We start from the raw sequence: 26325 nt of genomic DNA on the forward strand, positions 1-26325 counted from the left end.
TCGAGTCCTGGCTGCTTCACTTCCAATCCAGCTTCCTGCTAATGCACCTGGGAAAGCAGTGGAAGATGGTCCAAGTGCCTGGACCCCACACCCATGTAGGAGACCTGGAAGAAGCTCCTTGCTCCTGGCTCCGGTCTGGCCCAGCCCTAACCATGTGGCTATTTGGGGAGTGAATCAGTGGATGGAAGACTTCTCTCTCTCTGCTTCTGTCTCTCCCTCTCTGTAACTCTGTTTTTCAAATAAATAAATAAATCATTAAAAAAAAAAGAAAAGAAAAAGAAGCTGGAACTTGATCCTGAAGAAAGTGGGTACCACTGAAGTTTTGTTTTGTTTTGTTTTGTTTTGTTTTGACAGGCAGAGTGGACAGTGAGAGACAGAGACAGAGAGAAAGGTCTTCCTTTGCCGTTGGTTCACCCTCCAATGGCCACCGCAGCTGGCGGGCTGCAGCCGGCGCACCGCGCTGATCCAATGGCAGGAGCCAGGTACTTCTCCTGGTCTCCCATGGGGTGCAGGGCCCAAGCACTTGGGCCATCCTCCACTGCACTCCCTGGCCACAGCAGAGAGCTGGCCTGGAAGAGGGGCAACCGGGACAGAATCCGGCGCCCCGACCGGGACTAGAACCCGGTGTGCCGGCGCCGCAAGGCGGAGGATTAGCCTAGTGAGCCGCGGTGCCGGCTACCACTGAAGATTTTTAAGCAGGGTGATTGAGTAAAAGTAAACCTTTTGGTGGACATGTTAAGATATACAGAAAAAGAGACACTGGAATAATGTTTTTCCCAAAGGATTTTTGTTTGTTTCAATCTGTTCCCAACACTGGATAAAACAGACTTCCAGACACTCATCTTAAGTCTTGCAAAAACAATATCGGAGCAGGCATTTGGCATCACTGTTAAGATGCCAATATCGCGTATGGAAACTACCTGAGTTTAATTCCCAGCTCTGGCTACTGACTGCAACTTGCTGCTAACGTTGACCCTGGGAGGCAGTGGTGATGATCCAAGTAAATTGGGAAGCTAGACTGAATTCCCAAATCCTGGCTTTATCCTGGCCCAGTCCTGGCTGTTGTGGCATTTGAGGAGTGAATCCGTGGATGGGAGCTCGCTGTCAGTCTTTCTCCATCTCTCAAACAAAGAAACATTAACAAATAGAATTGTTTTTACACATATAAGCCTGGATATTTTTAAAAACTATGCTGTTGTATATGTCTCATTTTTTGAAACAATTAGGATTTATATATGATTGTATATAAGGATTTATATATGATTGTATTTGTCAAACGACTGCTCCACACTCCTGGAAATAATTTTTTAGAATACCACAACCATTTTAATACAAACTGTGGAGGTCTCCTTGGCCCCTGGCAATAAGGAAGTCCCTAATAAAAATGTCCTGTTGGGGTCGGCGCTGTGGCGTAGTGGGTAAAGCTGCCGCCTACAGTGCTGGCATTCCATATGGGTACCAGTTTGCGTCCCGGCTACTCCACTTCCAATCCAGCTCTCTGCTATGGCCTGGGAAAGCAGTAGAAGATGGCCCAGGTCCTTGGGCCCCTGCACCCTCATGGGAGACTTGGAAGAAGCTCCTGGCTCCTGGCTTCAGATCAGTGCAGCTCCGGCTGTTGCAGCCATTTGGGGAGTGAACCAGCAGATGGAAAATCTCTCTCTCTCTCTTTCTCTGTCTCTTTGCCTCTCTCTCTCTGCCTCTGCGTAACTCTGCCGTTCAAATAAATAAATAAATCTTTTTTAAAAAAATGCCCAGCAATAGGGAAATCACTATCTGCCTGAGATATCTACCTCCCAGGTTACAACCCACAAAGCAGCAGTCAGCGGCTCTCCCACTGCTCCCTTGCAGTGTATTTTACTAAATCTAACTCTGCTCACTCCTGTCTGTGTGCTACTGCTAGAGAATTCTTTGACCACCTGTGATGCTAACCTCAATCAGCGGCTTCCCATGACAAAAATCTTGCTAAAATACATTGTTTTCACTTTTTTCATAGGGAGTGAAAGTTAGAAACAGGATATTTACATAATTTTAAATCATTCCCCACACAATAATTACTAATTTTTTAAAAAAATTATTTATTTATTTGAAAGTCAAAGTTACACAGAGAGAGGAGAGGCAGAGAGAGAGATCTTCCATCTGATGGTTCACTCCCCAACTGGCTGCAACAGCCGGAGCTGTGCAGATCTGAAGCCAGAAGCCAGGAGCTTCTTCTGGGTCTCCCATGTGGGTGCAGGGGCCCAAGGACTTGGGTCATCTTCTACTGCTTTCCCAGGCCATAGCAGAGAGCTGCATAGGAAGAGGAGCAGCTGGGACTAGAATCGGCACCCATATGGGATGCCAGCGCTTCAGGCCAGGCATTAACTCACTGCACCACAGTGCCGGCCCCAATAATTACTAATTTAAAAAGGGGGAAATATTAACAGTCGAGAAGCACAGCAGACACTACCTTAACCTCAATCAAAGTCCCCAGCACACCTGTCTCCTGCACTCAGCACTGTGATGAACAGAACGGGGCTTCTGTGCACGCCAGCAGACATGCCCAACGGGACTCACAGACAACCTGATGTGGGACAGGCCACTGTATGATTGGCCTCTATGATTTGTATTTGAAAATATCAAAGCAAATGTTTAAAGAAGAAGAATCTGGAAGTGCTGCAGAATAAAGGTGACGAGTGAGACAGGATTCTGGATTTTCCCCTGGTAGGAGGGGCAGTACTTGGACAACATCCACATCTGAATAAAGTCCCAGATGGGGCAGGCAACGGGACCGTTTCAAGACTCACGTCCCAAGTGGATCATTACGCGGCAGTTATGTAAGAGGGTGGCCTTAGCCTTTAGGAGACACTCATTAAAGCATTTAGGGAGACAGGAGCAGGCCTGCTGCTGTTCTCACACAGGGGAACCGTGAGATTTAGCAGATGTAATAAAATGCTGACATTGGAGAAAGTGGAGGGAAGAGGAGCTGGTATTCTTCACATTCTTTTGCAACTTCTCTATAATACTAAAGTCATATCCAAATAAAAATGGAAAAGAAAGACAAGACAGCATTCTGTTTACTCTTTAGTTGGTAACCTGGGATCTTAGAAACACAATATAATGAGTACTGACTGCCCTCAGGGCCATTGCAATCTGTAGGGTTTCTGCCCGACCCAGATGTCCCAGGCCCTGATGAGTTCTGAGCTCTTCCAGATGCTCTTGACTTTCCCCTCAGTCTGCTCCACTCGGAGCTCGTCAGCTGACAGCACTGCCCCCATCAGCCCAATTTCACCTCCTAATTAACTGCCCTAATCTCGCATAGGCCTGCGGGCTCATCTGTCCAGCTCACATTCACTTTACAGATGAAAACAAACAAACAAAATCTCCACCCCAGATAGGATAACTCACTGAAGCTATCTAGATCACTGAGAACAGAAACAGCAGCTGGACAATCCCCAAAGCGCTCTCTTCTGAGACCTGGCTAATTTGATCAGCGTATAAACAACGTCTTCACGAAGACCTACAAGCAAAGCCCGGCAACCTGAAGCGGTGGACTTTGTCACATCAATCTCCGCTTCCCTCTGGCCTTCTGTTTACTTTCAAGTGGCCCGATAAGCCTCTGCAGATTAATAAAGTGGTGGTGTATTTCAAGGTTTTCCCCTACACTTCCTCTTTAGTTAACAAAGGAACCCACAAGTTTCATAATCTCCGGATATTTTATGGTTTACTGAGTGGCTGGCAGTACTGCCTGAAGTTTAGACTATTACTCACTCTGACTTCAATATGCAGAGAGACAACAATGCAACCAAAGAACAAAAGAAGGCAAGGCTGTGAAGTCACTGGAAAGGGAACATAGCTTGGAAGGTACATCGTGAAGGACCTTCCTCCTAGCAGGGATTTTCCCAGATAGTTTCAGAAAACTCAAAGAATATTCTGTTTTCTAACGTGCTGTCGCCTTCAAAGCAATGAAATCTGAACTTCTTGGAGTTCCCCTGAGGACTGGCATTTATTGAAAGTCTTCTGGGTGGCAAGAGCTGCCTGGAACAACTGAGTCTGTCAAATGGTTAGAGCTGCATTGCAAGGCAGCTGATAGGAAATAACTTTTCAAGCCACAAGGCATTTTGAAATAATTTCCGAACCCAAATGTTGACGTAAATTCCCATGAAATGAGGTGTGTTTAAATAAGTCACAGAGTATTTCCACAGAAAATAGCATAGTATCATAGGAAGGAGGGAATTCTTCTAAAGGAAGAAAGAACTTACTTTTAGTACTAGTATGGAAAGATCTCCAAGATATATTAATCTGTTTTGAAGATTTATTTATTCATTTGAAAGTCAGAGTTACAGAGAGAGACAGAGGGAGATACCTTTCATCTGCTGGTTCACTCCCCAGATGGTTTCAACAGTCAGCGCTGGGACAGGCTAAAGCCAAGACCAAGAGTTTCTTCTGGGCCTCCCACATGGGTAGCAGGGGCCCAAATACTTGGGCTACCCCTCCGCTGCTTTTCCCAGGCTATGAGCAGGGAGCTGGATCAGATGTAGAACAGCCAGGACAAGAATCGGCACCTATATGGGATGCCAGCATTGCAGGCGGCAGCTTTACCTGCTACACCACAACATTGGCGCTTCTAAGAGATATTATTAAATAAGAGAGTGAAATGGAGACATTACAGACAAAAATTAACTCAAATAGATCATGCACTTAAAGAACTAAAACTGTAAAATTCTTAGAAGAAAACATACAATTAAGTGTTTGTGATCCTGTATTAGGCAATGGCTTCTGGGATATGACACCGAAAGCAGAAGCAACAAAAGGAAACATAGATAAATTGGACTTAATTGAAATTAAAAGCTTTTGGTTTCAAACTATCGAGAAATCAAGAAGACAGTCCTCAAAATGGGAGAAAATAATTGTATGAGTGATAAGGGACTTGTACCTAAATATATAAAGAACTCATAATTCAATGAGAAGCGGCTGGTGCTGTGGCATAAAAGGTTAAGCCTCCGCCTGCAGTGCCGGCATCCCATGTGGGTGCTGGTTCAAGTCCTGGCTGCTCCACTTCCAATCCAGTTCCCTGCTAATGTTCCTGGGAAAGCAGCAGACGATGGCCCAAGTGCTTGGGCCCCCACACCCACATGGGAGAAGAAGCTCCTGGCTCCTTGCAGCAGCCTGGTCCAGCCCTGGCTGTTGCAGCCATTTGGAGAGTGAACCAGCAGATGGAAGATCTCTCGCTCTCTCTCTCTGTATCCGCCTTTCAAGAACTAAATAAATATTTTAAAAAATTCAACAAGAAAAGATAAATAAACCAATTTAAACATGGGTACATAATTTGAATAGACATTTTCCCAAAAAATACAAAAGGCCAATATGGAGGGGAAAAAAAAAAAAAAGATGGTCCAATAACACTAGTTATCAGGAAAATGGATATCAGAACTTCACACTCAATAGGATGGCTGCAATCAGAGAGACAGGGACAGGCACTGTAGTGCAGCAGCTTAATCCACTGCTCAGGATGCCCAAACCCCCTATCAGAGTGCCTGGTTCCCGTCCCGTCTACTCTGCTTCTGATCCAGCTTCCTGCTAATGCACCTGGGAGGCAGCAGACGATGGCTCAAGTGCAGGGATTCCTGCCATTCATGTGCGAAAACTGAATGGAGGGCCCAGCTCCTGGCTTCAGCCTGGCCCAACCTGGCTGTTGTGGGCATTTGGGCAGTGAACTGCAAATAGATCTCTCTCTCTCTCTCTGTCTCTCTGTCTGTCCTCCCTCCCATTCTCCCTCCCTCCTCTTTTACTCTGCCTTTCAAATAAATAGATACCTTTAAGAGAGAGACAGAAGACACAATAGCACCCACTGAAGTGTATGTGGAGAAATTAAAATCCTCTGTGTTGCTGGTGAGAATATGAAGCAGGGGCCAGCACTATGGTGTAGTAGACTAAGCCTCTGCCTGTGGCACCAGCATCCCATATGGGCATCAGTTTGTATCCTGGCTGCTCTGCTTCCAATTCAGCTCTCTGCTGTGGCCTGGGAAAGCAGTGTGAGGCTGTGCCAAGTGCTTGGGCCCCTGTACCATGTGGGAGACCCGGAAGGAGCTCCTGGCTCCTGAAGCAGCGGCTGGAAGACCTTTCTCTCTGACTCCCCCTGTCTCTGTCTGTAATTCTGCCTCTCAAAGAAACAAATAAAATACCTGGGAAAGCAGTGGAAGATGGTCTAAGGCCTTGACCTGGGAAAGCAGTGGATGATGGTCCATGGCCTTGAGGCTGTGTACCATGTGGGAGACCTGAATGGAGTTCCAGGCTCCTGGCTTTGGCATGGCCCAGCACCAGCAGTTACAGCCTTTTGTGGAGTTAATCAGCAGATGGAGGATCTCTGTCTGTCTCTTTCTCTCCCTCTCTAACTCTGGGCAATTCTGCCTTTCAAATAAATAAATTAATTAAAAAAATTTTTTTTTCTTAAAGTTAGTGATAATACCTCCCTGTGTCACAAGTTATAATTTGCAAGATTTTTTTTTTTTTTAGAAGGATTTATTTCTTGAGGTCAGCACTGTGGTGCAGCAGGTTAAAGCCCCAGTCTGCAGCAACTACATCCCATATGCGTGCTGTTTGTGACCTAGATGCTCCACTTTCTTTTTATTTTATTTTATTTTATTTTATTTTATTTTATTTTATTTTATTTTATTTTTTGACAGGCAGAGTGGACAGTGAGAGAGAGACAGAGAGAAAGGTCTTCCTTTGCCACTGGTTCACCCTCCAATGGCCGCCGCAGTCAGCGCACCACGCTGATCCGAAGGCAGAAGCCAGGTGCTTCTCCTGGTCTTCCATGGGGTGCAGGGCCCAAGCACTTGGGCCATCCTCCACTGCACTCCCTGGCCACAGCAGAGAGCTGGCCTGGAAGTGGGGCAACTGGGACAGAATCCGGCACCCCGACCGGGACTAGAACCCGGTGTGCCGGCACCACAAAGTGGAGGATTAGCCTATTGAGCCGCGGCGCCGGCCATATGCTCCACTTTCAATCCAGCTCCCTGCCAACGCACCTGGGAAAGCTGCGGAGGATGGCCCAAGTCCTTGGGCCCCTGCACCCACGTGGGAGACCCAGAAGCAGCTCTTGATGGCTGGATTCAGATCAGCCCAACTCTGGCTCTTGTGGCCATTTCAGGAGTGAACCAGCAGATGGAACACCTCTCTCTCTCTCTGCCTCTCCCTCACTCTATAACTCTTTCAAATAAATAAAATAAATCATAAAAAGATTTACTTATTTTAGTTGAAAGGCAGAGTTACAGAGAGAGAGAGACAGACTGACAGAGAAATCTTCCATCTGCTGGTTCACTCCCCAAACAGCTGCAATGGTCCAGGATGGGCTAGGTCAAAGCCAGGATCCAAGAGTTTCATCTGGGTCTCCCATGTGGGTCCAGGGGCCCAGGGACTGGGGCCCATCTTCTGCTGCTTTCCCAGGCACATCAGTAGGGAGCTGGATCAGAAGTGGAGCAGCTGGGACTTGAACAGTCCCCATAAGGGATGTTGGCTTTGCAGGTGGCAGCCTAACCTGTTACGCCACAAAGCTGGCCCCTACAAGATATTTAAAAGAATACTACGTGACCCATAATTTAAGAATCAGTGCCCATTGGGAAAAGCCATGCTCCACTCCTAAGTTTCCATCCAAATAGATTAAAACTGCCCTCTGGATGCCTTTCTCCATTTTCAACAACTCTGTCACAGAGCTGGCCCAGAATGAGGCTTCTAACCCAGGCTACCACACCTCAACTCCAACCCTAACAGGAGTCGAAGGAAACAGGCCCCTCGGTACAGGTCTGATTCTGCGCTGACCAGCTGGATGAGGGTGCAGCTCCTTCCAGAGAGTTCTGCACTACAGATATTCCTTGGCATCCGGGATTATCCACACTCCTGCTCCACAGCCACCCCTGGCTGACACAAAATACACGAGCCAAACCGGCGAGTGCTGCTTCACAATGCACCCCAGCCACCAGCTCAGCACCAGCTCCCCAGCAGGACACACGGAGCCCCTCGAAGGCTGGCTTCAGGCTGCCATTCCAGCGGGCTTACCACTCTCCCCATCTACCCCAGAGCCTACATTTCTGCCACATGAAGCTTCTTGCCTTTTTCCCAGCACAGCGTGCTCTTTATGACAACCGTATGCTTCGTCCACACTGCTCTGTCTGAACGCCTCCTCCACAAACCCACTCAAATCAGGCCACCTCCCACTCTTCCTTCAAGGCAACTCTAGGACAGCCACCGCGGCCAAGTCTCCCTACCCTGTGGCCACAGCTATTTTGTCTGAAATGAAAAAGAAGGATGTTGTCTTCCAAATCGTCTTTTATCTAGAACACCTCTCAGTAACTGCTCCCCAGTCTCTCCCAGGCCTTTGGCACCCGAGACTCCAGATTTTACTCAAATTTGATCCCCAATCCTGATATGTGGCTCAGTACCTAAGACACGCACCATAAAATAAGAATCACATCCGTTTATTTGAAAACAAGGGTTTCTGTTTAGTAAAGTATGAAAGAAATATGATGTGGGGCTGGCACTGTGGCATGGTGGGTAAAACCATCACGTGCAGCGCTAGCATCCCATATGTGCGCCAGTTCGAGTCCCAGCTGCTCCACTTCCTATCCAGGTCTCTGTTATGGCCTAGGAAAGCAGCAGAAGATGGCCTATGTGCTTGGGCTCCTGCACCTGCGTGGTAAACCCAGAAGAAGTTCTGGCCATTGTGGACATTTGGAGAGTGAACCAGAAAATGGAAGACTTCTCTCTCTTTCAGCCTCTCTCTAACTCTACCTCTCTCTAACTCTACCTTTCACATAAATAAATAATTAAAAAAAAAAAGAATATGATGGGGCCGGCGCCATGGCTCACTTGGCTAATCCTCCGCCTATGGCGCCGGCATCCCATATGGGCTCCGGGTTCTAGTCCCAGCTGCCCCTCTTCCAGTCCAGCTCTCTGCTGTGGCCCGGGAAGGCAGTGGAGGATGGCCCAAGTGCTTGGGCGCCTGCACTCCCATGGGAGACCAGGAGGAAGCACCTGGCTCCTGGCTTCGGATCGGCGTAGCTCAGGCCGTAGCGGCCATTTGGGGGGTGAACGAACGGAAGGAAGACCTTTCTCTCTGTCTCTCTCTCACTAACTCTACCTATCAAATAATTTTAAAAAGGGAATATGATAAAACAGAAATCATTAATGTCATAAAACTTGGGAAAAAAAAAAGTTTCTTGGCCTACTACGGCCCAGGCAGTACAGAATTTGTGTTTAACCCAAACACAATGGACATGTTAAGGATTTTCAGTGTTTCTAAAAGATACACAGGATATGTCCTTGTGTCCAAGATTCCAAAAATAGCCTTGACATTAGAATCCACTGACTCTTCTGTTTGCGATACTAGATTAATGTGACACAGTGTTTACTTCTTCATAGATAATATTTTTGTCCCATAACATAAATGATGATAAGCACCTAAAAATATTTGTAATGAAGAATCTGATTCCACTTGCAATGTTTGCTGATGGCAGGCTGGTAAGAAAGCCTGGATGAGCCCTATTTCAGAGCGGGCAGGAAGGTGAAACCAAGCCCTGGCTTGAAGGGACGTGGGCACTCGCAGCCCAAACCCACCATCTTCACCACAAAAGCAGAGCTGGTCCCTCCCCCTGCTCTCTCAGACCACGTTTGGTCCTGCCTGGGAGGCCTACCCTGCTCTCACCAGGAAGCCTCATTGAGAAGTCAGCCCTTCCACATCCTCCTGGTACTTCTGTGGTATCATCAGTGGGGAAGAGAATTTTGTAAGGGGGAAGAGAAACAGGGGTTCTCTTCCTCTTCTAAGGAATAGGCACAATATTTTGGAACTGATGGGAGCATTTATTATTCTATTTTGAATTTATTCCCAATGTAATGGAAGTAAATGTATGAAATAGATAAAAATATTCACTGTTAGGCTGACGCCGCGGCTCACTAGGCTAATCCTCCGCCTGCGGCGCCGGCACACCGGGTTCTAGTCCCGGTCGGGGCGCCAGATTCTGTCCCGGTTGCCCTGCTTCCAGGCCAGCTCTCTGCTGTGGCCAGGGAGTGCAGTGGAGGATGGCCCAAGTGCTTGGGCCCTGCACCCCATGGGAGACCAGGAGAAGCACCTGGCTCCTGTCATCGGATCAGTGTGGTGCGCCGGCCGTGGCGGCCATTGGAGGGTGAACCAATGGCAAAGGAAGACCTTTCTCTCTGTCTCTCTCACTGTCCACTCTGCCTGTCAAAAAAAAAAAAATAAAAAATAAAAATAAAAAAAATAAAAAAAAAATTCACCACCATGATATATAATGACTTTTATTAAAACCTACCTATGTGACCTTGGAGGGCGGAAAGGGCAAATAATTTGTGTAGTCAGAGGTTCTTATAGAACTCTTGGACTTTATTCAGATATACACACCAAAAGCTGTCCCCCATAGTAAGTTTTTTCTTCCCTTTTTTTAAAAAAAAAAAAAAAAGATTTATTTATTTATTTATTTGAAAGGCAGAGTTATAGGGAAAGAGGGCAACAATTCCGGTCCCTTTTAATTTTTTTTTTTTTTTTTTTTTTTTTTTTTTTTTTTGACAGGCAGAGTGGACAGTGAGAGAGAGACAGAGAGAAAGGTCTTCCTTTGCCGTTGGTTCACCCTCCAATGGCCGCCGCGGCCAGCGCACTGTGCTGATCCAATGGCAGGAGCCAGGTGCTTTTCCTGGTCTCCCATGGGGTGCAGGGCCCAAGCACTTGAGCCATCCTCCACTGCACTCCCTGGCCACAGTTGAGAGCTGGCCTGGAAGAAGGGCAACCGGGGCAGAATCCGGCGCCCCGACCGAGACTAGAACCCGGTGTGCCAGTGCTGCTAGGTGGAGGATTAGCCTATTGAGCCACAGCACCGGCCTTAATTATCTTTTAAAAAATTTATTATTTAAGTTTTTTTTTAAACAAGATCTCTAGACAGTTTTCCTGAGGAACTACCAGTATGGCTAAGCGGCCTGTGATGATAGAAGTTAAGGGGGGCTGTTGGAGACAACAAAGAATGGTACGTGACCTTGAACAAAACCCCTTCCTGCGTGCTGTATCTTCTGCAAATGTATCCCAATAGTAGAGTGTCATTATAATAGTGAAATGAAGCACTGTGGCACAGCGGGTAAATCCACTGCCTGCAGTGCCAACATCCCATATGGGCACTGGTTCAAGTCCCAGCTGCTCCACTTCCTATTCAGCTCTCTGCTATGGCCTGGGAAAGCAGTAGAAGATGGCCCAAGCCCTTGAGCCCCTGCACCTGCATGGGAGACCTGGAAGAAGCTCCTGGCTCCTGGCTTCAGATCGGCGCAGCTCCAGCCATTGCGGCCAATTGGGGAGTGAACCAGCGATGGAAGACCTCTCTCTCTCTCTACCTTTCCTTCTCTCTATGTAACTCTGACTTTCAAGTAAAATAAATAAATCTTTAAAAAAAAAACTAAATAATAATGAAATGAGAAGCAGACATTTGTGGTTAAGATGTGGCTTGGGACACTCACATTCCATATTCAAGACCCTGAATTCAAGTCCATAGTCAGGAAAACTCTATTAAGTAGTACAGTTGTGAGTCTTATAAAGCAGGCTTTCCCTGAGATCCCTTAAAAACAAGCAAACAACAACAACAACAACAAGCCTGACATGATGCCACAAAACCATTCAAAGATAGACATTGCAGGGAGCCAAAAGCACAGTGGTCCAAGTACAAAGCAAAACCAAGGACAACACATGGAGCAGCTATAAAGAAATAAATAAATCTTAAAAAAAAGTTAAAATTAAACAATATATTTATATTTAGGCTTTTGATATTACTAGAAAATAGGAATAATTTGGTAAGACTGAGGAAGGGTTTTAAAGAGAAGAGTAACAAAATCTAACTCAAAACACTTCTTGCTGCTATGTAGGAAATGGGATGGCGGGAAAAGCAGGCAGGAGCAGGGGAACCGTTAGGAAGTTAGTGCGCTTCCAGTGCCATGCAGTGCAGTGGTGATCCGCACTGCAGAGGAAGAGACGGAAAGAGAAATGGGTACCAAACAGGATCTCCTGCTTAGAGACTGGAAATAGGGGACAAGAAGAAGGATGAATGAAGAATCGTCAGGTTTTTAGTTTGTACTGGACAAATAAAGGAGTCTATGGAGCTAGAAATTGAACCGAAGGCAGAGAACAGACAGCAACTTGCACTTTGGAAATGTTAAGTTTGGGACCTTGAGACTGCCCTGTGGAGTCGCGCAGGGAATTGGATAGGCAGGTCTGAAGCTCAGAGACGCCTCTCTGTATTCAGACTTTGGAAGAAAAGAGCAGATAGGAGGAATTAAAACCACAGAGGGCCGTCACTCTGGGAACTGATGGAGAGAAGGACGAGCCAGGATGAAGCTAGGGTGGTGACAATGAACTGTAGACTTCCGGCTGGAGAGGGAGAGGGCAGCTGCCAGCAAGTGACTAATGCCAGCAAGAGAGTGGGGAGGGATCAGAAGTGGTGACGAGCCCCAGGAACTGCTGCGGGGAAGGGCGATGGTGCTGGGAGTGTGAGATGCTGGAGGTGGTGCATTTTTTCGTAATGATGCAGTTCAAAGGTAAGAGGAGAAGATAAGAGGGGTAGGAGAGAGGGCCAAAGTACAGGAAACAACTTCTCAAGAGAGGCAGGTGACAGTCATCAGACACGACAAATAGAAAAGAAAAACCAGACACCCTGAGTGTGAGGCACAAAACAAGTTCTCTGTCCCCAGGTGCATAGCTGCCTCCTAGGCTCCCAGGGACTTCCTGGAGTGTCATGGCAATGCTCAAGGCTTATGCAAAGACAGTGCCTACAGGGAATGTCAGAATTATTCCATTTCCATATTTGTACAAGGTAAATTGTATGTTGGGATTTTGTTAAAAAGATTTATTTATTTATTTGTAAGGCAGAGTTACAGAGAGAAAGGGAGAAACACAGAGAGAGAGAGAGAGAGAGAGACAGAGAGACAGAGAGACAGAGAGAGAGAGAGAGAGAGAGAGAAAGAGAGAGAGAGAAAGAGAGATCTTTTAACCACTGGTTCACTCCCCAAAAGGCCGTAACAGCTGGGCCTAGGCCGGGCCCGAGTAAGGAGCCTGTAACGCCATCAGGGTCTCCCATGTGGTGGCAGGAGCCCAAGCACTTGGGCCATCTTCTGCTGTTTGCCCAGGCACACGCAGGCACATTCGCAAGGAGCTCGATTATAAGCAGAGCATCTGGGACTCAAGCACTCATATGGTGCTTAACCTGCTGCACCTCAATGCCAGTCCCTATACCTTAGAATTTCAGAAAGCTTTAGTTATCACTTGAAACATGCAAAAGCTTCTCTGCTTACAACTGTCAACTAACAAACTTCAACAAAGCATGGCAGTGTCTCCGCACCGTCAATACACATGCTCAATCAACGCCAGCGGGATTCCTACCATGTCCCAGTCACCTTTCTGGGCTGCAGCAGAGACACACTCTAGTGAGAAACTCGAGAAGCAATAAACACATCAAGACAAAAAAGAATACATATCCAGCTATAAACAGTAGTGAAAATACAAAAACTAGAGCAGCGAAACCAGTGAATACTGGGATGAGTGTTTAGCTGTACAGACATTTGATTTTGTGTCGTGTCTGCTGTGTTTGTGTCCACTCTGGCTCCTAAGTCCATGTTCTTTCCATTTCACAGTATAGGCCTGATTGTTTACAGCAAAGGGGGATGGGTATTGAACACTGAAATAAGAAATCTCAACATTCAGTGGGCGACTCTGATCACCTATAGAAATAATCTACTCTATATTTATTTATTTATTTGAGAGGCAGAGAGAGAGGAGAGAGAGGAGAGAGGGGAGAGAGAGAGAGAGAGAGAGAGAGAGAGGCACCGCCCATCTTCTGATTCAGTCCCCAAATGCCTGCATAGCAGGGGCAAGGCCAGGTCAAAACCAGGAGAAAAGAACTCAATCCAAGTATCCCACATAGAAGGCAGGGACTCAACTACTTGAGCCATCTCTGTTGCCTCCCAGGGTCTACATTGGCAGGAAGCAGGAGTCAAGAGCTAGAGCCAGGTATCACACCAAGGCACTCCAATACAGGCCAGGGGTATTCTAACTGGTCTCTTAACCACCAGACCACGCACCTGCCCTGAGATAATGTGTTCTAAATGACAGACTCTCTGTCCAGGAAAACTCTCAAGATCGAGGATAAGTTCAATCAAGGTTTCTAGGCTGTACCCTCATATCTAAAGTTTACTGACAGGATACTACACCACTCTCTCCTACTGTAGACAGGCAGCTGCTTCAGCCTATCACAGCCTGAGGACCACAACCAAGAGGCCATTCAATAAACATCCACTGAACTGATCCTATCAGGTGAGTACAACGCATCTTGGTGTTAATAACTTTTTAGCACTGCAGCCACACACACCCTGCTTCCCACCCCAGCGTTTATAAAGATCTGTGTACGTGAATAAACTGACACCATGCTCTTACTGAATACCATGCCCTTGAGGGCTTGCTTTAACAGTGTTGCCCCTTAAGCCACATCACTGTCAAATCCAGTATGCAGAGACTGGTTCCACATTCCACATGTGCCGGCATCCCACATGGGCATCAGTTCCAGCCCCGGCTGCTCCCCTTCCGATCCAGCACCTGCTAATGCACCTGGGAAAGCACCAGAAGATGGCCAAAGTCCTTGGGCCTCTGCACCCACATGGAAGACCCCGATGAAGCTCCTGGTTCGGGCTTTGGCCTGGCCCAACCCTGGCCTATGTGGCCATTTGGAGAGTGATTCAGTGGTTGGAAGACCTTTCTCTCTCTCTCTGCTTTTCAAATAAATAGGTAAATTTAAAAAAAAAAATGTGAAATAAGATCAAAGTGGGCGACATTGTCAAGGAAAGCAAAGAGGTCCAGGAAGACAAGGCCATGAACAAGTGAGTTGGTTTGGTGATATTAGGTGGCCTTTATTTTAAAAGCCTGTCAGGTAAGTGAGAAGAGGCAGAAGCAGAGAGTGCTGAGTTGAGATGTGCACATAAAATGCTAAATCAGAGACAACAAAGGACAGAATTATTTACAATCAGGGGAAATGAACAATTTGAGATCTCTATTTATGGCTTATTTTTTATACCTCATTACCAGTGTGATGGATAATCTTATGTGACAGTTAGTCCATGGTGCCCAGATATTTAAGCAGACCTTACTCTGGAGGTTTCCATGCAGGTGTTTTTAAAATAACACAGAAATGGGTGGATTTTAAATACAGCAATCACCCTCCACAGTGTGAGTGGGCCTTATCCAATCAGGTGGCATTGGGAGCAACAAGCCAACCTTATCACACACATTACTTTGACAAAAATATTCAATGGTATCTTAGACATGTGTCACCTAGAACCTTCCTTCTTACATGTATTGGGTTAGGAGTGTCTGGTGGTATTTTGCAGATCTCTAACTCCACATCATACCATGAGCTCCAAGGGTTCTCTTTACTTCTGGAAGTAGGGTCCTTAGTGGCTTTAAATCGAATCCAGTTGGAGAGCCAATTCCAGAAGCCTGCAGGTCAGTTTAGAAAACTCATCCTCAAGATCCTGTTCCTGGCCGGCGCCGCGGCTCACTAGGCTAATCCTCCGCCTAGCGGCGCCGGCACACCGGGTTCTAGTCCCGGTTGGGGCGCCGGATTCTGTCCCGGTTGCCCCTCTTCCAGGCCAGCCCTCTGCTGTGGCCAGGGAGTGCAGTGGAGGATGGCCCAGGTGCTTGGGCCCTGCACCCCATGGGAGACCAGGAAAAGCACCTGGCTCCTGGCTCCTGCCATCGGATCAGCGCGGTGCGCTGGCCGCAGTGCGCCGGCCGCGGCGGCCATTGGAGGGTGAACCAACGGCAAAGGAAGACCTTTCTCTCTGTCTCTCTCTCTCACTGTCCACTCTGCCTGTCAAAAAAAAAAAAAAAAACAAAACAAAAAAAAGATCCTGTTCCTCTAGGACCCCTCTTGGTCCTAGAATCTTTACTTATCAGGGTTTTTGTGAGAAACAGTTAGCAGATGTGACTGTGTGTGCCTTCTCCGTATATTTACAGATGTAGACACAGAGCTTTCCATGTGTGTTTCTTGATGGTTCTGTCCCATCTTGAAGAGGAGGAAGTGGGGATCACCCAGAACGCTAAAAAAAGCCTCTCTGTAGACATTTACGACACCCCAGAAGCTGCCTGAAAGCTGGTCAGTGACTCTGAAGGGCAAATTCTATAACACAGCAGAGGGGTTGCAAATATATACTTTGCAGTTTGAGTCCCAGCTCACCATACACCAGCTGTGTGACCTTAGGCAAGTTACAAAAACTGAACTGTAGTTTCCTCATATTTAAAATTAATAAAATAATGATCAGGCACAGTTTGTGAGGAGTCCATGAGAAAACGTATACAGATTGCTTAGTACATGATAAGCACTCAGTAAGGGCACAGCCAAAGATGCAATGTGAACCTAGTTCTGTGCCCAAACTTCTAAGGGGTAAGAAACAAGAGAGATGGGGCTGGCGCTGTGGCGCAGCAGGTTAAAGCCGAGGCCTGTAGTGCCGGCATCCCATATGGGCGCTGGTTCAAGTCCCAGCTATCCACTTCCAATCCAGCTCTCTGCTATGGCCTGGGAAAGCAGTAGAAGATGGCCCAAGTCCTTGGGCCCCTGCACCCACGTGGGAGACCCAGAAGAATCTCCTGGCTTCGGATCAGCACAGTTCCGGCTGTTGCAGCCAACTGGGGAGTGAACCAGCGGATGGAAGACCTCTCTCCCTCTCTCTGCCTCTCCTCTCTCTGTGTAACTCTTTCAAAGTAAAATAAATAAATCTTAAAAAAAAAAAAGAGAGAGAGAGAGAAAGAGAGAGAGAGAAGAAAGAAACAAGAGAGAAGCAGTGCAGGGCGCAGATACAGAATTTTTCCAATGGCTCCCTCCCTCCCTCTCTCTACACTTCTTAGTCATGTAGGAAAGTTCAAATAGTCACATGTTAACACAATTTTTCTCTTAGGAACCTGAGTCCTTTACCCGTGCTTCCTAGTCCCCAGCAAGTGAGATAGTAATTACAACCTAGACTCCACTAAAAACTAACTGTAACACACTGTCTGACCACAGGGTCATTAAGTTCTCAAGGAAGCTAAGTTCAAAACAGCACCCACCAACTCTTCGTCTTTCAAGGGCTATCTGAAAGAAGTACACGATTGTGCATAAATTTCTAGAACTCCACATTGTGTTCTTAATGTTGGAAGAGAAAAGACACATTTATTAGTTTTGACCAAAGCAATTTTCAAGATGGTTTTAAAACACATAATATACTTTGCAGCAAATCATTATATATCCCAAAGTGGACTACCAGAGTCCCAGTATAGAAAATGTTCAGGGCCGGCACCGCGGCTCAATAGGCTAATCCTCCGCCTTGTGGAGCCGGCACACTGGGTTCTAGTCCCGGTCGGGGCGCCGGATTCTGTCCTGGTTGCCCCGCTTCCAGGCCAACTCTCTGCTGTGGCCCGGGAATGCGGTGAAGGATGGCCCAAGTGCTTGGGCCCTGCACCCCATGGGAGACCAGGAGAAGCACCTGGCTTCTGCCTTCGGATCAGCACGGTGCGCCGGCTGCAGCGTGCTGGCCACGGCGGCCATTGGAGGGTGAACCAATGGCAAAAGGAAGACCTTTCTCTCTGTCTCTTTCTCTCACTGTCCACTCTGCCTGTCAAAAAAAAAAAAAAAAACGACTAAGTTTTTTTCCCCTATCCCAATTAGTAAATAAACAAAAGGCTGAGAGGATTGATAATGACAACTGAGTCTTTTCAACTATAGGGGTGGTGTCTAAAGTCTAAATTTGGTTAGCAAGCATCACAAAAATAAAAACATCCCACTTATAAAACACTTAGGTGCTGCAACAAACATGAAAAAATCACTGAATGTAACAGCAACTGCTCCCAATTCTGCAATTATGGCATTAAAGTAGTGGACGAATGCTAATACATGCTTCTATCTCTGGAAAAAAAAGAGAAATGGTAATTAAACAGTGAAAATAACCAGATAATGCATGAACTTGCACTTGGAAAGAAATTATTCAACATTCACTGAATACTTGCTATGTGCCATGTTAAATTCTAAGTACATGTTGCAAACTATTAACAAACTGTTGTCAAGACATGCCTAGGGGGTGGGCATTTGCTGGCCAGTGGGGACGCCCACATCCCCCACTGAATTCCTGGGCTGCAGTCCACTCTGATTCCAGCTCCCTGTTAAAGCACATCCTGGAGAAAGCAGGCTGAAGCAGCTGGCTTCCTTTATCCCATGTGAGGAACCTGGCTTGAGCTTCCAAATCCTGGCGTTGGCATAGCCCAGCCCTGGCTACTGTGGGCATTAGGAGAGTGAACCAATGGATGGTAACTGTGTCTCTCAAATAAATAAATAACATTTTAAAAAGACATGCCTATGTCTCACTGCCATTTAATAAACACTTGTTAGGATTTACCATGTATACTGTGCTAAGCACTACAGATGTATCTGTAAACAAGACCAATGCTATCTTTGTCCTCTGTTATGATGCAGGAGAAAAGAAATCGTTAGAAACTACAATAAGGAGGTAAACAAAGCACCAGTAAACAGTAAGAGGAAAGCAGCCTAAGATAGAGTGGCTGAAGAAGGCCTCCCTGAGGAAGTGACATTTACGCTAAGGCCTCAGGGGGAAAGGAGCCAGTCCTGGGCAGCTCTGGGGAAAGAGGCCACAGCAGGTGCTAAGCCCCGGAGTGGGAATGAGTGTCAAAGAGCACAAAGATAGCAGTATGGCTTGATTATCATGAACAAGGGCTGAATGGCACAAGCTGAAGCCACAGTGACAGAACAGACCACACAGCGTTGCATAGCATCAGAAGAAGTTTGGATTTCATTCTAAGGACAATATGGAATCACAAAGGTTTTTTTTTTTATTTTAAAGATTTGTTTATTTTTAAGATTTATTTATTTATTTATTTGAAAGGCAGAATTACACAGAGAGAGAAAAACAGAGAGATTTTCCATCTGCTGGGTCACTTACTCAAATGTCTGCAAAGGCTGGGGCTGCCCAGGCTGGGCCAGGCAGAAGCCAGGAACTCCATCAGGGTTTCCCAAGTGGCTTGCAAGGGGCCCAAGTATTTGCGACATCTTCTGCTGCTTTCCCAAGTGCATTAGCAGGGACAGAACCATCACATCAGCAGGGACTCCAACCAGCACTCATATGGGATGCTGGTATTTCAGGTGGCGGCTTAACCTGCTACACTATAACAACAGCCCCCATCAAGGATTTTTAAACAAGAAAGCAACATGATCTAATTTGCATTTTAATAAAAATCATTCTTCTACTTGTATGAAGCATGGATTTAAAAGAACCAAGACTGGGAAATGAGGGAGACCTGCAAAAAACTGATAGTGACTTTGAGTGAAGTGCTAGATTGGAGAAAGAAAAAAAAAGAGAGCAATTCCAGATGCATGTTCAAGATGGGAGAATGGCCTGGGTACGTAGGTGGAGGAGGAGGAGTGAAGGTGGAACCAAGAGTGGATCCTAGGTTTCTAGGTTGAGCAATTAGATGGGTGGTGGTGCCATTTACTGAAACGGGTGGTGCAAATTATTGAGATTTATTCTTCATATTCCATGTGCTCATTTCTACCTAGGGCTTCCAAAGATAATCCAAATGCCAAATCCAGTAAACCTTTATTACATTTACTCTGACTTCATTAGAAGATGTTAACCGTGTCCTCTTTTTTTTTTTTTTTTAAGATTTATTTATTGGGGCCGCCACTGTGGTGTAGTGGCTAAAGCCACTACCTGCAGTGCAGTGGATGCATCTAGGATGCAGTGCAGGCATTCCATATGGATGCTGGTTCAAAACCTGGCTGCTCCACTTCCGATCCAGCTCTCTGCTATGGCCTGGGAAAGCAGTGGAAGATGGCCTGAGTACTTGTGCCCCTGTACCCACATCAGAGAACCCAAAAGAAGCTCCTGGCTCCTGGCTTCAGATCAGCCCAGTTCTGGCCAGTTGGGGAGTGAACCAGTGGATAGAGTATCTCTCTCTCTCTCTCTCTCTCTCTGCCTCTCTGTAACTCTGCCTTTCAAATAAATAAATAAATCTTTAGATTTTTTTTAAAATTTTTTGACAGGCAGAGTGGATAGTGAGAGAGAGAGACAGAGAGAAAGGTTTTCCTTTGCCGTTGGTTCACCCTCCAATGGCTGCTGTGCTGCAGCCGGCGCACCGCACTGATCCGATGGCAGGAGCCAGGTACTTCTGGTCTCCCATGGGGTGCAGGGCCCAAGCACTTGGGCCATCCTCCAATGCACTCGCTGGCCACAGCAGAGAGTTGGCATGGAAGAGGGGCAACCGGGACTAGAACCCGGTGTGCTGGCGCCGCAAGGTGGAGGATTAGCCTAGTGAGCTGCGGCGCCGGCAATCTTTATATTTTAAGATTTATTTATTTATTTGAACGGCAGAGTGAGACAGAGATCTTTCACTCCCCAATTTACTCCCCAAATGGCTGCAGTAGCCAGGGCTGGGCCAGGCCAAAGACAGGAGCCAGAAGCTCCCACATGGGTGACAGGGGCACAAGCACTTGGGCCATCCTCCGCTTTTTTTTTTTCTTTTTCCAGCAGGGAGCTGGATCACAAGTGGAACAGAAGAGACTCCAACCAGCTGGCCCCACTTCCTCTTTCTTAAACTTCATTCGTTCTTGGTTTCTAAAGTACCAGACTCTCCTCTTTGAAGTTTTTCTCTTTGAAAGTACGTCACATTCCATCTATCCTGGGACTCAGTCCTGGGCCCTCCGCTATTTCCTTGATGATCTCACCCAAGCAAGCCAAGCTTTGACTTCTGGCTGCATAATCCCTCCCAAATCTGTACTTTCCACCAGCACTTCCTCCTTACCTCTGGAATATGCACCTGTCTTCTACCCACCTCTTTCTGGATGTCTCACCAGCATCTCAAAGTTGACACATTCAAATGTACCCCCACTGCCCCCTCACCCAGCATCTACCAACTCTGGGAAAAGCTGAACCTTCAAGAAACATCTTGAGTGGCAAAATGGGCCTAAAATTCAAAAGGAGACCAACCAGCAATTACACACCTACTTTGTTATGCTCTGTTTTCCTGGGGGGGAAAAAAAAACATTTGGCATTCCTTCCTGAGCTCAGTTCTGTTTTAATTGTGGAAAACAACCTTCAAAATCCAATTTCAGCACCAGAATGTGGCCAATGAACTGTGACCTGAGGTCAACTTAAAAAAAAATCAGCAAATCAAGACAGAGTGCCCGCCCCTCAGCTTGCCCTCATTTGCATAGCAGGTCTGAGAGGGGACTTTCTGTAAGATCACCTTCACTTTGTTCCTCCAGGGTGAAAGAAATTCTCTCTTTATCCTCAATTCTTTCCCAGTGGATATTTGCTGACAGCTCCCATTCCGTCATCCCATATTCTCCAGCTGTGAAAAGCACCATCTTCCAAAAATGTGCCCGCAAGCCCAGGACCCGGCATCACCTTATCCATATCAGGTCAGTTTCCAAGCCCTGTCAAAATTACTTTCTCACTAGCTCATGAATGTAGCCTCTCTTCACAGCTCACCGCTTTCATTCAGGTCTTCATTACCCTCCCCTGGATTATGACATTAGCACTCGGGTTTGTCTGGCTTCAGCCTCACCCTACTCTAGCCCATCCCTCATATGACAATAGACAGAGAAAGCCTTCAGTGGATTGAAGAGTGGCAGACAAGGCCCTTTGTGAGCTGGTGCCTCTGGCTGGCTCTCCTGCCTCAACTCTCACCATCCCCCTCGTAATAACCATCCAGGATCCTAGCACACTGAACCACCAGCAGGTTCCACCCCTCATGCCCCTTGGCAGTTCCAACATGCGTTCCCCCGGCAGCCTGCACTAAGATGATGGCCCTTCCTCAAGCTCCCACAGCACAGCTTTATCCAGAGTTTTTAGGGTCCTTAGCATGGAAATTACTTGAGGACAGGATAGTTTGATGCTGAATACTTAGAAGTGCTTAGTGAACAGTTGCTGAAGAACTTTAAAAGTTTCTTCTGTAAAAGCTGTATCTCCAAGCAGGAAAAGGCGATTTGGCAAGAAGAAACATTCGATACTTTCCAAAAATCAACCAAGAACATAAGCTGCTGATTCTCACACACCAGCATTCATCTTTCAAGACTGAGGAGGGATTTCCAAGGTTTATGTGGCTATGATCCTGGCGGTCTTTTCAGTAATAGTTTTGTTAGTGCTACTACTCCTAACCCCCTGAGTTTTAAGATCAGCTGAGAAGATGGCCCAAGTCCTCGGGCCCCTTCACCCGCGTGGGAGACCCAGAAGTTCCTGGCTCCTGGCTTCGGATTGGCACAGCTCCGGCCGTTGTGGCCAACTGGGGGAGTGAACCAGTGGATGGAAGATCTCTCCCTCTCTCTCTGCCTCTCCTCTCTCTGTGTAACTCTGACTTTCAAGTAAACTAATAATAAATAAATCTTTTTTTTAAAAAAAGGTCAGCTGAATGTTTTGTCGACCACAGCCACCCCGAGCTCTCATGCCTAGTAATTCTGAAGTACACAAGATTTCTGATAAATCTTGGTTTCCTGCTATTTCCTATTTATTTGGTTAAACACAGATATAACCAACAATCACAACAAAAAACGATACAGGTTTAATTTTTTTTTTTTTCTCAGAGACAGAAGACGGAATGGATTGTGTCTTACACATACAAAGTGTATCTTCATAGGTGAGCCTCCCTGGAGCACTACATGTCACAGCCTGGTGAAACGGAACCGTGTCGGCCCACAGAACTCACCCCCCACCCCAGCTCTAAAGGTTACATTAAGAACTTTACCAGGAAAGAAATGACTGCAAACTCTGGTATCTACATGCTGTGATGCAACTGACATTTTGCAAAACAAAAGGAATGAAAGCTCTCGGCGGTTTCTTAGCAGTTGGCCATCTGTATAACCATTACTTAACTAAATTCCGAGACAGTAACTAGTACTTTGCTTTGAAAGGCAACAACACAAAACAAGTCCTGGGCAGACAAGACCTCAGATATCTAATTCACCTAATTCACGAAAATCGAGCCCGAGGTTTACCTTGGATCCATGAAATTTGGTAAGAAAAAAAAAATTTTTTTAAAGGACGAGTACAGCTTTTAACCCTCTATGTTTTGCCAAGTTGCGGTGACTATGCCTGAAAATATTACGGATTGGACCGAATTCTTTTAAACTGGGTCATCTCACTGCTGTTCCCAGCTCTTTGCATGCTAACCCAGAAGCAATGTAAATGCGCTCTGATGCTTTCCAGATCAGAGATGAGAAAAATGAGATTCCGGGACTCTTCCTTCACCGGGGCTTAAAAATGGGAGCATTCGAGATAGAACTTACAAGGTAGTGCAGAATACAGGCGTACGGCGGAAACAAACCAACAAAGGCCCCACCAGTGAAAAACCTGCAACCTTCTGCCACCTCCCGAAGGTGGAGGGCGGCTGGACCCCCGGCTCCGGGGTCGGAATCCCGGAGGCCCCGGGCGAGCCGCAGCCGCCGGGAGGGCAGGCAGGGGACGCTCTGCGGCTCCCGCTGCCCCGGGAAGCCCCCGGGAAGCCGCAAGGTGGGCGCTCTCCCCTCCTCCGCCACACTCGAGATTCAGGAGGCAACAGAAAGAGGCTCTGCGCCTTCCCGGCCCGTCGCGGGCCCGCGCTGCTTCCCGGGCTGGGCTCCCCCGGCCCCAGAGCGCGCAGGCCGCGCCCCCTCCCCACCGAGCGCGCAGGGCCTGGGACCGCCGCGACGGGCGGGTGCCGAGCCCCGGGAGCCCCCCGCCCAGACCCGGGCCCCGGCATCACTCACAGAGTCCGAGCGCCGCCGCCAGCACTGACCACATCCCGCGCCTGCGGTCTGAGGCTGCAATCGCTGCCATGGCTCCTGTGGGCGCTGCCATCGTCCTGCCGCCGCAGCCACTGCTGCGCCCCTGGACCTCGGCCCCCGTTACGGTGGCTCCTTCGGCGCAGATCTGCCGCCGCCCGTGCCCTGTGGCACCTCCACGCCGCGGTCCCCTCTCCCGGCCCCTGCGGCTGCCCTCCAGCCGCCCGCCTCCGTCCCAGCCCCGCCCCGCGCCGGCCCCAGCTGCCAGCCCATTGGCCTTACCGGCACCCTCTGCGGGACGCTATTGGGCAGTCTGCCTGTCCATCACCCCTCCCTCGGGCGGGCCCCACCCCCTGGGTAGCACCCAGAGCCGCAGCCCTGCCGGAGGCCGGGGCCCAGGCGGCTGCCTGCCTGCGTGGCCGTCCGCACGCCTGTCCCGGCCGAGCCCCACCGCTCCCTTCATTGTCTCCGCCAGTCGCGGGTCCTCTCCTCGCGCTGACCTCGCCTCTGCTTTAGCGCTTCTCGGTTTCTCCCAGGCCTCACTTGAAGATAAGGGAGCCGTTCATTGATCTAAAACATTTTAAAAGGTAGTAGAGTGTAATGGGGCGAGCTCTGCCTCAGGGGTCCAGAGAGAACGCACCTCCCCCTCGCGCTGTCCCCAAAGCCTGTCCTTTGCCTGGGGTGGATAATACGTGTTGCAACTTGAGGAATCTGCCAGGTTAAAGGGAGTCTCCATTGGCCTTAGCCTCCCCTGGGACCACCCCCACCCCGTTCTGGGCTTGAGAAGAAGTGGGAGCCCTGTCCTGTTATCTGGAACACACGCCTGTTGTGATTCTGCATGTCCATGGCCCGCTCTATGTGCCAATAAAAATAAGGGCCACTTCCTCACCCTGATCCTGAAGTCCCTTTGCGACCCCCGGGCCCACAGCGGCCGGCTGGCACTCATTGGTCACCCGGTAAAAGTGTTTGGAAAAAGAGCCTACAAGAGCCCAGGAAATACGAGCGGAATGGAGGAAAAGGAAAGATCCAGGTAGGAGCAGATGAAGGGAGGAAGGGAGCACATTTTAGACAAGAGTGGGGAAGAGTGTGATGGGAGAACCCACAAGGCAGTCTCTCACTGTGTGGTGTCTGAAGTCCATCTCCCCATCCCAAAACACCCTGCTGTCTGTTTGAGCCTACTAGCCTTGTCGTCCAGCACACCTGTAATAATCACATTGACCTGAATGAGAAAACTAAAGAGCATACCAAAAAAAAAAAAAAAAAAAAAAAAAAAAGGCACCGTTTTGCCCCATTTCTCTGAACAAGTTCCTTTGGAAGCCTGTCTGGAATGCTATGGAAAGGATACAATTGCACTAACGTATGTGGAGACTTTGCTCTCAAGAAACACAGTCTGCCAGTAAAGACGCACATTGCATTACATCTTCTAATATCCTTGCAGGGAAGGGGGAGCCAAGGAGGACCCCACCGCCCACAGGGACTGAGGATCCAGAAGCCATATGTAGTGTTACAATCTTCTCTGCTCACTCCGCTGGAACTCCACTCACACATCCTTCTCCCCAGTCCCACTGGCCCAAGAGGGGTCTGGGAAAGATCTGAGGAAGATGGGACGTTGGAGGTGGACTTGAAAGGACAAAATAAAAGTTTCCCAGAGATAAACGGGGGAAAGTCAAACTTGGAAATACAGAAAATCGTGACCCAGGGGAGAGAAACGGTGGGTAAATCCTGTGTAGTGTGGAACTCCAAGGGAGAGAGGGAGAGAGAGAGAGAGAATGCTGGAACAGGGGACTGTGGTCATATTTGAAGCACCTCGGGTTCTCCTTTTTCTGTAGGTGGTGCAGAGCAGCAAATGGGAGCTACAGGGTCAGATGTGTGTTTTAGAAAAAGGTAAGCCCTGCTACATACAGGCCATAGCAGTAAAGATGCACAGAGACTTTTCAGGGAAAGAATAGTAGGACTGGGTGCAAACTGGATGGGAAGTATAATTAAGGGTAAAGAATCCCAATATCTAGCTTGTCCACTTTTGTCTATAAGAGCTGTTGCCAGAGGAAAATGGGAATGCCGTGCACTGTGTGTGGTGACAGTAAAGTGTTCCAGAAACACTAAGAATCTGACTCTTTCTAGATGTCTGTCCGATAGAGTCCAAGATGCATCCCAGGCCACTCTTGAGAAAGATTTGCCAGAAGTCAAGATCGGTTTCACCCATGATTCTATGGTGAGCCTGTCTTAATCTGGGAGAAGCGTTTTTGCTTTTGCAAACCTGAAAATTGGAGTTCTTGTGTCTCCTTTCCCCGGGTGCAGTCACCAAATTAGGGGAGTGAGTTTCTTCATTCACAACGGCCAGCATAAAACCTGCCTGAAGATTTCCTGAGTCCCCGTGCCTTGCAACCATCTATTAGGGGCTTAAAAATGTTGGTAGAAAAAAAAATATGGAATGAAAAGATAAGTTTCTGTTGGCACAAAGAAATTTTTTTTTTGAAATCTGAGCATAGTTTTTCATATTACACATTTCCCATGA

The 26325-nt window shown here is 47.6% G+C and overlaps 1 protein-coding gene across 8 annotated transcripts in view; it reads right to left on the bottom strand.

Moving 5' to 3' along the window:
* MPZL1 (myelin protein zero like 1) overlaps nt 1-24057 on the bottom strand; it is a 67128-nt gene extending 43071 nt beyond the window's left edge. For 7 of the 8 annotated variants that reach the window (XM_051857166.2, XM_051857171.2, XM_070077421.1 and 4 more), the window contains exon 1: nt 23796-24052. In XM_051857166.2, the coding sequence (XP_051713126.2) occupies nt 23796-23886 (91 nt within the window). In that variant the 5' untranslated portion in view covers nt 23887-24052. Of the gene's footprint in view, nt 1-23795 lie in introns of all 8 variants that reach the window. The other variant, XM_008264119.4, reaches the window with a different exon arrangement.
* Nucleotides 24058-26325: the final 2268 nt, after the last annotated feature.

Source organism: Oryctolagus cuniculus, chromosome 7 (genome assembly GCF_964237555.1).
Source record: "Oryctolagus cuniculus chromosome 7, mOryCun1.1, whole genome shotgun sequence".
Classification (NCBI taxonomy): Eukaryota; Metazoa; Chordata; class Mammalia; order Lagomorpha; family Leporidae; genus Oryctolagus; species Oryctolagus cuniculus.